Source organism: Arachis hypogaea, chromosome 8 (genome assembly GCF_003086295.3).
Source record: "Arachis hypogaea cultivar Tifrunner chromosome 8, arahy.Tifrunner.gnm2.J5K5, whole genome shotgun sequence".
NCBI classification, from domain to species: Eukaryota; Viridiplantae; Streptophyta; class Magnoliopsida; order Fabales; family Fabaceae; genus Arachis; species Arachis hypogaea.
Genome location: NC_092043.1, coordinates 37755523 through 37771700, shown reverse-complemented (window position 1 = coordinate 37771700; position 16178 = coordinate 37755523). Strand labels below are relative to the sequence as shown.

The 16178-nt window shown below is 33.0% G+C and overlaps 2 protein-coding genes across 2 annotated transcripts; both read left to right on the top strand.

Moving 5' to 3' along the window:
- The first annotated feature begins 7693 nt into the window (after positions 1–7693).
- LOC112707328 (G-type lectin S-receptor-like serine/threonine-protein kinase At4g27290) lies at positions 7694–11147 on the top strand. The gene is made up of 8 exons (XM_029288524.2): positions 7694–9051; positions 9204–9320; positions 9516–9664; positions 9736–9946; positions 10040–10277; positions 10363–10513; positions 10608–10897; positions 10988–11147. Coding segments are annotated over exons 1-8 (2418 nt in total). The 5' UTR covers positions 7694–7790; the 3' UTR covers positions 10989–11147.
- On the top strand, positions 11067–12060 carry LOC114924322 (G-type lectin S-receptor-like serine/threonine-protein kinase At4g27290). Its single transcript, XM_029288525.2, has 3 exons — positions 11067–11225; positions 11313–11463; positions 11557–12060. The coding sequence occupies exons 1-3, from the start codon at positions 11137–11139 to the stop codon at positions 11833–11835; spliced, it is 519 nt and encodes a 172-aa protein (XP_029144358.1). The 5' UTR covers positions 11067–11136; the 3' UTR covers positions 11836–12060.
- The last annotated feature ends 4118 nt before the right edge of the window (positions 12061–16178 follow it).

Sequence of the window (16178 nt, the reverse complement as noted above, 5' to 3'; positions counted from 1 at the left end):
CACTCAAATTTGATTGATATACACTCAAATTCTAACCATATACACTCATATATGAGTTTACTTGAAATACAGTCAAAAGTTTATATTTATACAAACTCGCTTTCAAATAAGCAAACATTCACAAAAACAGATAAAAAAAATACGTTAAATCATTCACGAAAGAGTACGTAAAATATTTTAAACAACAAGAAACAATCATCACCGACTTGAATAGTTTGACGAATATAGTAATATCTACTTTAAATCAAGAACACATAATGAATCTACTTAATAACTACAAAATATGATGATATAGTGTTTCGCGTTCGAAACTAGAAAGAGAAAAGTGAAAAACTTTCAAGATTAGTGAAACATAACTTGAATAATCTTTCTTCTTTCTTTTTGGGTGTTTTTTTGGAAATTTTAAAGTTTTCGTGTTGATTTTCTCTAGTGTTGGCGACGATTTTCACATTTTGTTGAGTGATTTTGAACATGATTTTGATCGAGGAAAAAGAAAAAATATCATTTTTGACTGTTGAACGACGCGCATATTATCACGCTTGAGTGGGAGAGAATAATTTTTGTTGGACTTAGTCAAACTTATAAGACTTATAAATTAAAAAGGCTTGAATGTGTTGTAAAATAAATAAATAAGGAAGAGAAATAAATATAAAATATAGAAATATAAATATGCTCATATCTCACTATAATATAAGAAGTTTATCTATTCACTTAATATTATATGATGTAATGTATATAAAATAAGAGAGGGATATATTAAAATGAGAGAGAGAAATATTGCTCAGTAAAAGAAGAGAGAGAATCGATTTTTGATTTATTACTTGCTTGCTTTTCTCTGAGGCAAATGCCTCTATTTATACATGTATACTTGAAAATGTGAGCTCCACATAGAAATAGGCATCCACGTCCCATTCTTATCACAACATTCCCCCTTGGATGCCCATTTAGGATTATTGCCTCATTAAAACCTTATTAAAGGAAAATCCTGTGGGAAAAAAACCTTAGTGAAGAAAAAAGATTACAATATCCTTTGTGATGGGAACTGTCTCATTAAAAATATTGTCAAGAAAAATCCAATGGAAAAAAAACCTGACCAAGGAAAAAAAGTACAATCTCCCCCTCTTGTCGACATCATTTAATGTCTCGAAATCGGCGCATCCCAATCTCATGTACTAATATTTCTAAGGAGGATTTTGGGAGTGACTTTGTAAATAAATCTGCCAGATTGTCACTTGAGCGGATCTGTTGGACATCAATTGTCCCTTGATTTTGAAAATCATGAGTGAAGAAGAATTTGGGAGAAATATGCTTTGTTCTATCACCTTTAATGTATCCGCCTTTAAGTTGAGCAATGCATGCTGTATTATCTTCAAACAGGACAGTTGGAGCTATCTTATGATCAATCAGTCCACATGATGACAGAATATATTAGATCAAATTCCGGAGCCAAAAATACTCGCGACTTGCTTCATGAATCACTAGTATTTTGGCATGATTAGAGGATGTTGCAGTAATCATTTGTGTCATGGACCTCCATGATATAGTTGTTCCACCATATGTAAACAGGTATCCTATTTGAAATCTCCCTTTATGTGGATCAGACAAATAACCAGCATCTGCATAGCCAACTAATTGTGACTTGGATCCACAGGGATAAAACAATCCCATATCAACAGTTCCATGAAGATATCGAAAGATTTGCTTGATTCCGCTCCAATGTCTTCTGATTGGAGAGGAACTATACCTTGCTAGTAAGTTCACAGCAAATGATATATCGGGTCGTGTATTATTAGCAAGATACATTAGTGCTCCAATGGCACTAAGATATGGTACTTTAGGACCAAGGATATCTTCATTCTCTTCTTTAGGGTGGAATTGATCTTTTTTCACATCTAAATATCTTACGATCATTGGGGTACTAAAGGGATGTGACTTATCCATATAAAATCTTTTCAAGATCTTTTTTGTGTATGTTGTTTGATGAATAAAGATCCCATTTTTTGTAAGTTCGATTTGCAGGCCGAGACAAAATTTAGTCTTTCCAAGATCTTTCATCTCAAACTCTTCTTTTAGAGTTTTTATAATTGTTGGAATCTCTTCAGGAGTACCAATGATATTTAAATCATCAACGTACACAGCAATTATAATGAATCCAGATGTAGATTTCTTTCTGAAAACACATGGGCAAATATCATCATTCTTGAATCCATTTTTGGCCAGATACTCATTAAGACGATTATACCACATTCGTCCAGATTGTTTCAGACCATATAAAGATCTTTGCAATTTAATTGAGTATAACCCTTGCGAATATTCATTGGATGATTTAGATATCTTTAGTCCTTCAGGGACTTTTATATAGATATCCCAATCTAATGAGCCGTATAAATAGGCTGTTACCACATCCATTAAATGCATATGCAGTTTATGATATGCAGATAAACTGACTAAATAACGCAATATTATCGCATCCACTACAGGGGAATACGTTTTTTCATAATCTATACCAGACCTTTGTGAAAAACTTTGTGCCACAAGTCGGGCTTTGTAGCGCACAACTTCATTTTTCTCATTTTGTTTTCTCATAAATACCCATCGGTATCCAACAGATTTTACATCTTCTGGTGTGCAGACTACAGGTCCAAAGACTTCACATTTTGCAAGTGAGTCTAACTCAACCTTCATGACTTCTTTCCATTTTGGCCAATCATCCCTTTGTCGACATTCTTCGACTGATCTTGGCTCAAAATCCTTACTTTCATGCATGATATTTAATGCCATGTTATATGCAAATATTTCATTGACAATTGTCTTATTTCGGTCCCATTTTTCTCTTGTAAAGACATAATTTATTGAGATCTCGTCATTTTCACAATTTTCAGGTACCTGAATGTCTTCTAACATTAAAACTATATCAGAATTTTGGACAACTGCAGGTATCTCTACTATGTCTTTTTCAACAGGAATAGTATTTACCTCTTTTCTCTTTCGAAGATTTTTGTCTTTGGAACCGACAGGCCTGCCACGCTTCTAGCGTGTATTTACTTCGGTGGTAATTTGTCCAACTGAGACATCAATTCGAATTGGGGCATTTTTCACTGGTATATACGACTTGGTTATCCTCTTTGTATCGGAAAATGTATCAGGCAATTCATTTGCTATTCTTTGCAAATGTATAATCTTTTGAACTTCTAGTTCACATTGCCCTGATTGAGGATCTAAATGCATTAAGGATGATGCATTCCAATTAAGTTCCTTTTCATGAAGCTTATTCTCTTCCCTTAATGTTGGAAATTTTGATTCATCAAAATGAAAATGCGCAAACCGGGCTTTAAATACATCTCTAGTTTGTATTTCAAGATACCTCACTATAGAGGGAGAATCATATCCAACATATATCCCCAATTTTCTTTGGGGTCCCATTTTAGTGCGATTAGGTAGTGCAATAGGGACGTATATCGCACACCCAAATATTCTTAAATGAAAAATATTTGGCTGCTGGCCAAATGCTAATTGCATAGGAGAGAACTGATTGTAACTCGTTGGCCTCAAACGAATAAGTGTTGCGGCATGTAAAATAGCATGTCCTCAGATCGAGGTTGGGAGATTTGTTCTCATAAGCAAGGGTCTAGCAATTCATTGGAGGCATTTAATAAGTGATTCTGCTAACCCATTTTGTGTGTGAACATAAGTTACTAGATGTTCAACACTTATTCCATTAGCCATACAATAAGCATCAAAAGCTTGGGAAGTAGATTCACCAGCATTATCAAGACGAATTGCTTTGATTGGATTTTCTGGGAATTGTGCTTTTAATCGAATAATTTGAGATAATAATCTCGCAAACGCCAGGTTGTGAGAAGATAAAAAGCACACATGTGACCATCTCGAATATGCGGCTATTAGGACCATAAAATATCTAAAAGATCCACATGGTGGATGAATAGGTCCACATATATCACCTTGAATCCTTTCTAGAAATTCAGGGGACTCAAATCCAATCTTTACTGGTGATGGCCTTAAAATTAACTTTCACTGAGAACATGCAGCACAACAAAATTCACTAGTTTTAAGAATCTTCTGGTTCTTTAGTGAATGTCCATGGGAGTTTTCAATAATTCTCCGCATCATTGTTATTTCCGGATGACCCAATCGGTCGTGCCAAGTTATGAACTCATTTGGACTAGTAAACTTCTGGTTTACAATGGCATGTGATTCAATTACACTAATCTTGGTATAATATAACCCAGATGAAAGTGAGGGTAATTTTTCTAATATAACTTTCTTATTTGAATCATGAGTTGTGATACATAAGTACTCATGATTTTTCTCATTCATAGTCTTAATATGATATCCATTTCGGCAAATATCTTTAAAGCTCAACAAGTTTCTTCGAGACTTAGTAGACAATAGTGCTTTATTTATTATGAATTTTGTTCCTCCAGAAAACAAAATTATAGCTCTTCCGGAACCTTCTATCACATTACCTGAGCCAATAATAGTATTAATACATTCTTCTTTTGGCACCAGATGGGTAAAATATATATCACTTTTGAGAATAGTGTGCGAACTTGCACTATCTACAAGGCATACATCTTCATTACATATCCTTGTCATTCTCTTCAAAGACAAATAATAATAAAATGAGTAGTATGCACAGTTAAATTGAATACTTGATCGAAATTATTTTTCTAAGAAATACTGCACATAAAATTAATGTCATATACTAAAATTTTATTTTAAAACATGACATATTTAATGATTTCAAAATTCATAAACATTAATATTTTATTATTTATATGGTGAATTCTATGATGTAGAAAGAAAGATTCTTCTACATGTGTATGTTTGTGTTGTCAAAATGGTAGTGTGACAAATGTTTAGAAAGAGAGTAAATGAAGAGACAAGATTTGACATGTTACAAGTAAAATGTAATGTATTTTGTCTTATGCAATATGTAAATAGTGTATTGATTAAATAGGCTCATTATATTTATGTTAATTAATTATTAAAGATAATATTGGACTTTGTATGATTTTTTTATTTTTGGACTTTTTAAATATACGCTCTCTCTCTTTCCAAAAATATTAACTTTACACACAAAAACTTTACACACTAAAATTTTTGTGTGTAAAGTTAATATTTTTGGAGAGAGAGAGCGTATATTCAAAAAGTCCAAAAATAAAAAAATCATACAAAGTCCAATATTATCTTTAATAATTAATTAACATAAATATAATGAGCTTATTTAATCAATACACTATTTACATGTTACATAAGACAAAATACACTATATTTTACTTACAACATGTCAAATCTTGTCTCTTCAATTACTCTCTTTTTAAACACTTGTCACACTATTCTTTTAACAACACAAACATACACATGTAGAAAAATCTTTCTTTCTACATCATAGAATTCACCTATTTATATACATCATATTTGAAACTTAAATACATAGAAAATAAAACTTAATAATAAGTTCTTTACATGAATACTTAACAATCTCACACATTAAACTATTCCATCATTGATCAAATGACCAATATTTTCTTCAGGATCCTCAAAGAAATCATATACATCATAATGAGTGGTGAAATTTTCAGCATCATTTGAAACGAAATTCGACTATTTTTCCTTGTCGTCCTTTTTCAAAGATGCTTGGTAAAGATCGACTAGGTGCCTTGGAGTACGGCAGGTACGTGACCAATGGCCCTTTCCACCACAACGGAACCACTTATCCTCTGTTGATTTATTCTGCCCGGTATTTCTTTCTTTATCCCACTTCTGGTGAGATCCTCTCTTTTGAATATAATTCATTTTCCTTCCATGATTTTTCTTGTTATTAAAACCTTGCCATTTACCTCTTCTAGGGTAATGATTTGCCGCATTTACTTCAGGAAATGAGGCGGCGCCAGCTGGACGCGCTTCATGATTTTTTAAAAGTAATTCATTGTTACGTTCAGCAATAAGAAGGCAATAAATTAACTCCGAATATTTTTTAAACTTTTTTTTCGATACTGCTGCTGCAGGAGCACATTCGAGGCATGGAAGGTTGAGAAAGTTTTCTCCAACATATCATGGTCAGTTATCTTTTTCCCACATAATTTCATTCGTGAGGTGATTCGAAACATTGCAGAATTATATTCATTTATGGATTTAAAATCTTGTAAACGCAAGTGCGTCAATTTATATCGAGCTTGAGGAAGTATCACCGTTTTCTGATGATTATACCTTTCTTCAAGGTCTTTTCAAAGATCTGCAGGATCTTTTAATGTGAGATATTCATTTTTTAATCCTCGTCAAGATGACGACGAAGAAAAATCATGGTTTTGACTTTATCTTTCTGGGATGCATTATTTTCAGTTTTAATGGTATCTCCAAGATCCATTGAATCAAGATGAATTTTAGCATCTAACATCCATGATAAATAATTGTTTCCAGATATATCAAGAGCATTGAATTCAAGATGAGAGAGTTTTGACATAATAAAAATTTGTTACTTGAGTCTTTCTAAAAATTTGATCAGAGTCTCGTACTGATAACGTGTTGCAAAAAAATAAATAAAAAAAAATAAATATAAAATATAGAAATATAAATATACTCGCAGGTCACTATAATATAAGAAATTTATCTATTCACTTAATATTATATGATGTAATGTATATAAAATAAAAGAGAAATATATTAAAATGAGAGAGAAATATTATTCAATAAAAAAAGAGAGAGAATTAATTTTTGATTTATTATTTGTTTGTTTTTTTTGAGACAAAAACCTTTATTTATACATGTATAAAGAAGTTTAATTTCAACATTTATTTAAAATTATTTTTTATTAAGAATGTGAGCTTTATATAGAAATAGAAATGATGTTCCATTCTTATCACAACAGAATGTATTAATTCTATATCATTTGAATTACGGTAGAAGTAAAAAATAATATTCAAAATTAATCCACAGGAAATGCTCTAAATAGTGATTTGTCAAGAAGTTTGTTTTAGTTTCAACTCCATCATCATTTTATACTGTATAGTACACTTCCATACTTCCATCATGCTTCAAACTAGCAGATTGACACGTCTTTCTTAGTTTGTATTTATCTATCTAGCTACCTATCAGGGCGTGTTCAACTTTAACAAGGCACTGACACGTTGTCTTGATACGTCAAGAATGCAATCCAAAGAAGACAAATTCTCCATTGCCGTCCCAAACTTAGTTTGTATTTTTCTGTGCTTCTTCTTGGGTATGATGCAAGATAGAATTATTAAATATTTCCTTTGTACGGTGAAAGCTCTTTAGCGGAAAAATTTGCCTTTTCGTTTCTTTTTTTAGTTTTTACCTACTTTCTTTCCGCCTTCCTTACCATCACACATTTTGCCTACTTTTGTTTTATTCCACAACATTTTTTATTATTATTCAGACTTAAACAAGATTTTATGTTAGTTCTTTTCTGTTGAAACACCCATTTTTCTATAGGTGGATACTACAATGAAGATGGCAAAAATATCTTCTCATGAAGATACTTTAGTTAAAAGTGTGGTTTATTTATTTAGCCACACTTTAAACAAAAACAACACTTTTATAAATATCAAAATCTAACCATACAATCCATCATCCAAAGGTCAAAAAGAAATATACTCATATGAAGACAATTATGCCATCTTCATTGTAGTATCCACCTTTTCTATAAAACATGTTTTTATGCTTAAACACTAACCCACTAAAATCAGTTCTTTACTATTTTTTCTTGTATTTTAGTGAAAACAAGTTGTTCATCATTAAAAAAAAACATGGAAAAGTTGAAGATGCTGTGGTCTTGGTCCTTTCTATTCTCACTTATATTAAGAACCTCCACCTCACTTGACAATATAACCGTTTTTCAATCCCTCAGCGATGGAGAGACATTGATTTCACATGAAGGAATCTTTGAACTTGGTTTCTTCAGTCCTGGAAACTCAAAGGGCCGATACGTAGGTATCTGGTACCATAATATGTCCCCTTTAACAGTTGTGTGGGTTGCCAACAGAGAAACTGCACTCAATGATACCTCTGGAGTTTTAAAAGTAACCCATCAAGGACTTGTTCTCCTTGTTAATGGCACCAGCAACAGCACTGTGTGGTCTTCCACCATGTCAATCAAAGCGGAGAATCCGGTTGCACAGCTCCTGGTCTCAGGAAATCTTGTTGTCAAAGATGGCCATAATGAGGAGAACTTCTTGTGGCAGAGTTTTGATTTTCTTGGCGATACTTTCTTACCAGGATCAAAGATAGGTTGGGATCCAGTGACAGGGATAGAGAGAACCTTAACATCTTCGAAAAGTGCTGATGATCCCGGCCATGGAGACTTCAAATTCAGAATAGACCCCAGAGGCTATCCACAAGCTGTTCTAACAAACGGAACGGTTATAATGGTCAGAGTAGGACCCTGGAATGGACTTATGTTTTCAGGAGCTACCATTTATTTGCGCTATAGTAAATTACTGCCAACTGATTATGATTTCATTGATAAGGAGCTAATTTGTAAACTCCAACCTTTACATGCATATAGTGTTATTAGAAGTGTGGTGACCCCTTGGGGTGGTGTGCAGCTTCTGCATTGGTCAAGACAAACCAGTAGCTGGGAGACACTTCTTTCTTTACCAGAAGGTGAATGTGACAAGTATGCGCACTGTGGCGCAAATTCTGTTTGTAGAGTCACTCCGGCTCCAATCTGCACATGCCTAGAAGGATTTGTTCCAAAATACTCAAGAAAGTGGAAGGACATGTATTGGTCTGATGGTTGTGTTAGGATCACTCCATTAAGTTGCAGCAAAGATGGTTTCAAGAAGCACTCAGGTGTGGTGTTGCCTGACACATCTACCTCTTGGCATAACATGACCATGAACCTGCAGGAATGTGAGGCCTTGTGTAGGAAAAATTGTTCCTGTACGGCATATTCCAATTTGGATGTCCGTGGCGGAGGAAGTGGTTGCATACTTTGGTTTCATGATTTGATTGATATGAGACAAGGAGGACAAGATCTTTATATTCGACTACCTATGTCAGAGCTAGGTACCCCTTTAAGGATTTTTTTTTTTTTTTCATTTAGTTCATTTTGTCTTCTTAAGTTCTTATTGATTTATGATTTACTACATTATATTTTCGCAATACATCAATGTAATGAAAGAATTAAAGAACAATGTTCTTGAACCTTGTTACCTCAGGTGATGAGTCAAACAAGAAAAAGCTTGTAGGCATGATTGTTGGCTCCATTTTGTTCTTTATGAGCATGATGTTTGGACTGGTTCTATGTCTATGGAGAAAGAAACTTGAGGAACCAGGTGAGTTCATGATATTAACATGTGACTACTTCTATTTTGCAGTGATATTTGGAAGAACTATAATTTTGCAGTCCCATTAGTCTTGAAATCTTTTGCTTGAAGAATTTTTATTCTTTTTTTCAAAGTTAACAAATCAACATGAATTTCTTGACATTCTCATAAATAGCTATTTGCTAATCATTCCCATTTCTATAGAAATATTTTGGTGGAAGCAACGGGCTCACGAAAGGGAAAAGGATGACATGGATCTTCCAATGTTTGATTTATCAACCATAGTTTATGCCACTAATTACTTCTCTAGTGACAACAAATTGGGAGAAGGTGGATTTGGATCTGTATACAAGGTAATTGATATGAATAATTTCGTCATGTTATTATTCTCCACATATTGTGTTGTCCTAACCATTGTTATCAGGGTGCACTTGAAAATGGGACAGAGATTGCTGTGAAGAGGCTTTCCATTGACTCTGAACAAGGACTGGATGAGTTTAAAAATGAAGTTCAGTTAATTGCAAAACTTCAGCATCGCAACCTTGTAAAGCTTCTTGGCTGTTGCATTCAACGAAAAGAAAAACTCTTGATTTATGAGCTCGTGCCCAATAGGAGTTTGGACACCTTTATTTTTGGTTCATTCCTTAAACCATCTTGAATTATCGTTCTCTTTCATATTTATCGTTGATTATATGTCATGTTAACTTCAAATATTGTCAACATGGCAGATGATTCTAGAAGAAAATTATTAGATTGGGCAAAGCGCTTTCAAATTATTGGCGGAACAGCTCGAGGCCTAGTTTATTTACATCAAGATTCTAGGCTAAGAGTGATTCATAGAGATCTAAAAACTAGCAATATACTTCTTGATAAAGACATGAACGCGAAAATATCAGACTTTGGTCTTGCTAGGACATTTGCCGGAGATCAAACTGAGGCCAGAACAAAAAGAGTGATGGGAACTTAGTTAGTAGGCTAAATATTGTTTACTGTTTCAAGCTGTAACATATTCCTTTCGCGATTCTCATGTGATGTACTAAATGCAATGCAGTGGTTATATTTCTCCAGAGTATGCGGTGCGTGGATCCTTCTCAATGAAATCTGATGTGTTCGCTTTTGGTGTAATTGTGCTTGAGATAGTAAGTGGCAAGAAGAACAGAGAGTTTTGTGTCCCTCACCAGAGTCTTAACCTTCTTGGACATGTAAGTAATACCAAATAATAAGGATAAAGTTTCAAACTTGATAGTAGTTCACATAAACCGAAATTCAGCCAATATAATTTTGACATCTTTAAAGGCATGGGAGCTCTGGAATGAGGAGAGGCCCTTGGAACTGGTAGATGAATCAGTGCGCAATTCGGTGATTGAAGTTGAAGCATTGAGATGCATACACATAGGGCTGTTATGTGTTCAAGGGAGACCAGAAGATAGGCCTAACATGTCATCTGTAGTTCGTATGCTGGAAGATGATAAACCATTGCCCAAGCCGAGGCTTCCGGCATTTTACTCACACCAGGAAGAATCTATGGGAAGAGATGATGGAGTTTCAGCAAATGAGGTTACCATATCATTGTTAGGAGCAAGATAGTGAGTAGATCTTACATTTTTAATGCTATAGAGCTAAGTGGCATTTTTTATTAGATCTCATGTTGACTTTGAATATTATCAACATGGCAGATGATTCTAGAAGAAAATGATTAGATTGGGGAAAGCGCTTTCAAATTATTGGCGGGACAGCTCGAGGACTAGTTTATTTACATCATGATTCTAGGCTAAGAGTTATACACAGAGATCTAAAAGCTAGCAATATCCTTCTTGACAAAGACATGAACGCGAAAATATCAGACTTTGGTCTTGCTAGGACATTTGCCGGAGATCAATCTGAGGCCACAACAAAAAGAGTGATGGGAACATAGTTAGTAGGCTAAAATATTGTTTACTAGTTCAAGTTGCAACATTTTTTCCTTCTGAATTCTTATGTGATGCACTGAATGCAATGCAGTGGCTATATTTCTCCTGAGTATGCAGTGCACGGATCCTTCTCAACGAAATCTGATGTGTTCGCCTTTGGCGTCATTGTGCTTGAGATAGTCAGTGGGAAGAAGAACAGAGAGTTTTGCGTCCCTCACCAACGTCTCTACCTTCTTGGACATGTAAGTAATACCATAGAATAAGGATAAAGTTTCACACTTCACAGTAATTCGCATAAACCGAACATCAGCCAATAATAATTTTGACTCTTTAAGGCATGGGAGCTCTGGAATGAGGAGAGGCCTTTGGAGCTAGTGGATGAATCAGTGCGCGATTCGGTCATTGAAGTTGAAGCATTAAGATGCATACAGATAGGGCTTTTATGTGTTCAAGGGAGACCAGAAGATAGGCCTAACATGTCATCTGTAGTTCGTATGCTGGAAGATGATAAACCGTTGCCTGAGCCGAGGCTGCCGGCGTTTACTCGCACCATGAAGAATCTTTGGGAAGAGATGATGAAGTTTCAGCAAATGAGGTTACCGTTTCATCGTTAGGGGCAAGATAGGCAGCCTGTTTTGATTTTCCAGTTTCACTTTTATTCCTGGTCAAATGAGAATTTGTGTGTGATCAATGTATAAAGTTTTTATTTTCGTATTGATTCACATATCTTATAGCGTAGTCTTTGGTGCTTTGTATATAAATTTCTCTACAAGAGACTACCAGAAGCAGTTACAGCTTTGTCATAACAGAATTGCCAGCGTGGCAGTCATTCTAACTAACTTAGGAGTGGAGTCATAACTCATAACAATATTCAACTGCATGCTAGTTGTGCTAATAACGGTTGATATGATGAGTGTTCTTCACTCTCCAAGGCTTCTAAAGAGATAAATCAGGAATCGAAGATCGCCTCAGTCTGAGCAATGAGTTTGTGGAACCGCTTGATCTCCGGAATGTTCACGAACTGTTTGATGAATTGATTCACAGAGCTGTGAGGTAAGAGAGAAGAGGATAGTGAATCAAATAGCGTAATTCTTCAAGGTGTTAATAGTGAATCAAATAGCGTAATTCTTCAAGGTGTGTGTTAAAACTTGAAACAAATTTTTGGGGGGCCATGATAGAAAATAATTGTCAAAAAACTTTTGATATGAACTCCATTTAAGATAAACTCATCTAATTTCATCTCTCTGATTTGGATGATATTGCCAAATTTAAAGCCGTTTTCAAGTCTTGTTCCAAAAAATTAAAGTCAAACTCATCAGATGTAACTTTTGAACTTTTGAAGGTTGTATCTCACTTTCTTCGTGATTCATTAAAGTAGAAGAACTTTCTTCGTGATTCATTAAAGTAGAAGAACTATCTACAGGTGTTGATATTGTAAAAGTTATATGTTCTCCTTTTTAAATATTAGCCTTCTTCTTAAAAAATGTATTAATTCTTTGATTTTTTATTATTATTTTATATAAAAATTAGAATATATATCCTATAGAATATGTAAAGAAGAAGTTAGAAGGACAAATATTAAAATTTATAATATTTATTGAATTTTTTTTATCAATTTATACAAATACAATAATATTAATACTTATTGAATATTCTATTATTTTTTATCATATAAAAAATTAAATTAAATAAATAGTAAAATATAAAATAATATTAAATTAAATAAATAAAAATATCTAATTTTTTATATTTGAACTTAAAGGTAGAGAGAGTGTTGCTTATTGAATTTATTGGGTACTGTAAGTCATAGTAAAGTATGTAAACCAATTGAACTATTTTTTATCTTTTAAAAAAGTATTACTAATTTTTTTATAAAAAATTTGGGGGGGCCATGGCCCCCCTTGTCTGAACTAAGCTCCACCACTGTGTGTTATACCCACTTTCTCTAAGGTTTAATTTGCCCCGACCAATATACAATGGTATTGACAAATTTCCTATAGAATACAATGAAGAACACTTTGACTTATTTATACACTTACAGAGTCAAGCCTTACACTAAATGATAATTTACATAATAATATTTTCTATTTTTTTTGCGTAAAGAAAGTGTTGAGATGGATGTACAACAATAATGAAAAGGGGAAATTTATAGGTACGAAGTACATGCAACTACGTACTCAACATATACAACTTTTCAAATAGTTACAACTTACAACCATTCTACATGACTTTTCAAATAATTACAAAGCACCGATAGTTCAGAACATTTGGACCATTAAATGGCCAATAACAACACATTTTTTTAAATTTTTTAATAACTGCTAAATAGTCCATCTCTAATTTTAATTACAAATTTACTCCATATATTTTATTTAATTATAAAAATTATTTTTATTTTATAAGTTATTATTTTATTATTCATCTATTATGTTTATTAATAATAAAAAACAAAAACAATAACGAATTAAAAGAATTAGATCTTCTATTGATTGTAATAACTTTTTGGCAATTCCAATCGATTAAAAGTTTATCTTTGATCCATTACATCCATCGAGGATTTTGAAATCGTGTTTTTTAGAAAATCAATCAATTGGATTAATAAAACAATCGATTGAATTTCAAGTTTTCCATAACTCAAGCGATTTATAAACCATTAGTTATGGTGCGATTCAAAATTTATAAAAACCATATGAAAATTGAGAACGGCGCGATTCAAAATTCAATCAATTGGATTATCCTACCAATCAATTGAATGCAGAAAAAAATTTATTTACGTCACATTTCAACCAATCGATTGAATTGGAATATACCATTAGTCACGTACAAAATTCAATCGATTGTATTATCATACCAATCAATCAAACCTTCATATATCATTTTAATAGCGGCCTTCAATCGATTGGGTAATATAAACAATCGATTGAATTATAAAAAAATTCACATTCAAATCATTGTTCAATCGATTGAGTAATATGACCCATCGATTGATTTTTGCGAAAACCATACTGCGTTACCACTTTCAATTGATTGTTTTGTGGTAACCTGAAGTCCAATCGATTGAGTCCTGAAATTCAATCAATTGTTTTGTTAATCTAATCGTTTGATTTTCTAAGACGCGATTTCAAAATTTTGGACGGATGTAATGGATCAAAGATAAACTTTTAATCGATTGGGATTGTCAAAAAAGTTATTACGATCAATAATTTATTATTGTTTTTGTTTTTTATTATTAATAAACATAACAGATGAATAATAAAATAATAATTTATTAAATAAAAAATATTTTTTATGATTAAATAAAATATATGAGATTAATTTGTAATTAAAATTAAAAACGGACTATTTAGCAATTATTGAAAAACTTAAAAAACATATTTTGTCATGAAACCATTTAATGGTTCAAACATTCTGGGACCATCGAATTCTTTGAAGAGATATAACTCTTCAAAATAGCTTTTCACATATTTTGAAAATATATCTCATAATCCCCCACCATTTTCAAAATTCCTTTTCAATCCTATCATTCTGAAAGTTTTATGCTTTCAGTAAAGGTATGTTGTGATTTGAACCTTTGCCTAGTAACAGTGGTATTCACTCATCCGAATTTAAAATGGTAGACAAGTTTTGAACCATTTAACTCGTATGAACAAGCGTGCACTGGTAACACATAAAATTTCGGTATCATTTAGATGTTATGTTAAATATGACACATTTAGTATGCTACATGGCCTTGTATCTTGTATCATTTCATGAGCGTTTTAAGAGTAAAATCTTAACTCCAAGAATCGGCCTAGTTCACACTCATATAGGTAGACTCTATCAAAAATATCCCATAATTAAATACTTTAGCAATAAAATACTTGCTATAGGTCTATTAAGAACAAAACTCATCCTGTTCCTTTATACCATTATGGTTCCAAGTACTTTTTACCTTGGGATGAAAGAAATAATTATGAGTACTTGCAATTACTCTAATAGTGTACTTTATCGCATTAAACTCAAGACTTGATGTTACTTAGATGTGAGTTGGGTTTTTACCATTGGTAATTATTTAAAATACGGATTTTAGTCTCATCCCTTTTGATGTTTTAAATACCAAATCCTTTGTCAATCTTTTCGTTAAAGGATCTGCAAGATTTTGTTCTTGACTTTATAAAATTTATAGATATAACTTCATTGCCAATAAGATTTTTAACATAGCTATGTCTTACTCTAATGTGTCTAGATTTTTCATTATAAACTTAGCTATAAGCCTTTGATAATGTTTTTTGGCTATCACAATGTATAAAGATTAGTGCCATTGATTTTGGCCAAATTAATATTTCATGTAATAAATCTCTACGTCATTCATTCAGCTTACTTGCTTGTTGCTGCCAAAGCAACAAATTCTGCAGCCATCCTAGAGTCCATTATGCAAGTTTGTTTCTTGGATCCCCAAGAAACAACATCCCACCAAAGTTAAAGATCCAACCACTTGTTGATGCATGATCTTCTGTATAGCTTATCCAACTGGGTATCTGTGTATCCTTCTAAAACAGAAGGTTTACCATTATACAACAAAGTATATTTTATTATTCCTTTCAAATATTTTAATATTCTTAGGACAGCATGCCAATGGTCTTTACTTGGATTGCTTGTATACTGACTTAAGTGACCTATAGCACCTATAGCATATAATATATCTGGTCTAGTACAGGTCATAGCATACATTAAACATCCAATTATTTTTGCAAACTTAATTTGTAAAATAGACAAATTTGTATTAGGTACTAATTTAATACTTAGATCAAAAGAAGTACTCACCAAATATCCTTCATTTAACAAAGGTGTTCATACCCTGGGTCGAGCTATCCGACCTGGGATGATCGACGACAAAGCGAGCGACCTTTATAGGTCAAGCGGACCGACTTCTTCATAAAAAACTCTGCCGAGTTAACGAGAGAGCCTAATAAAGGGC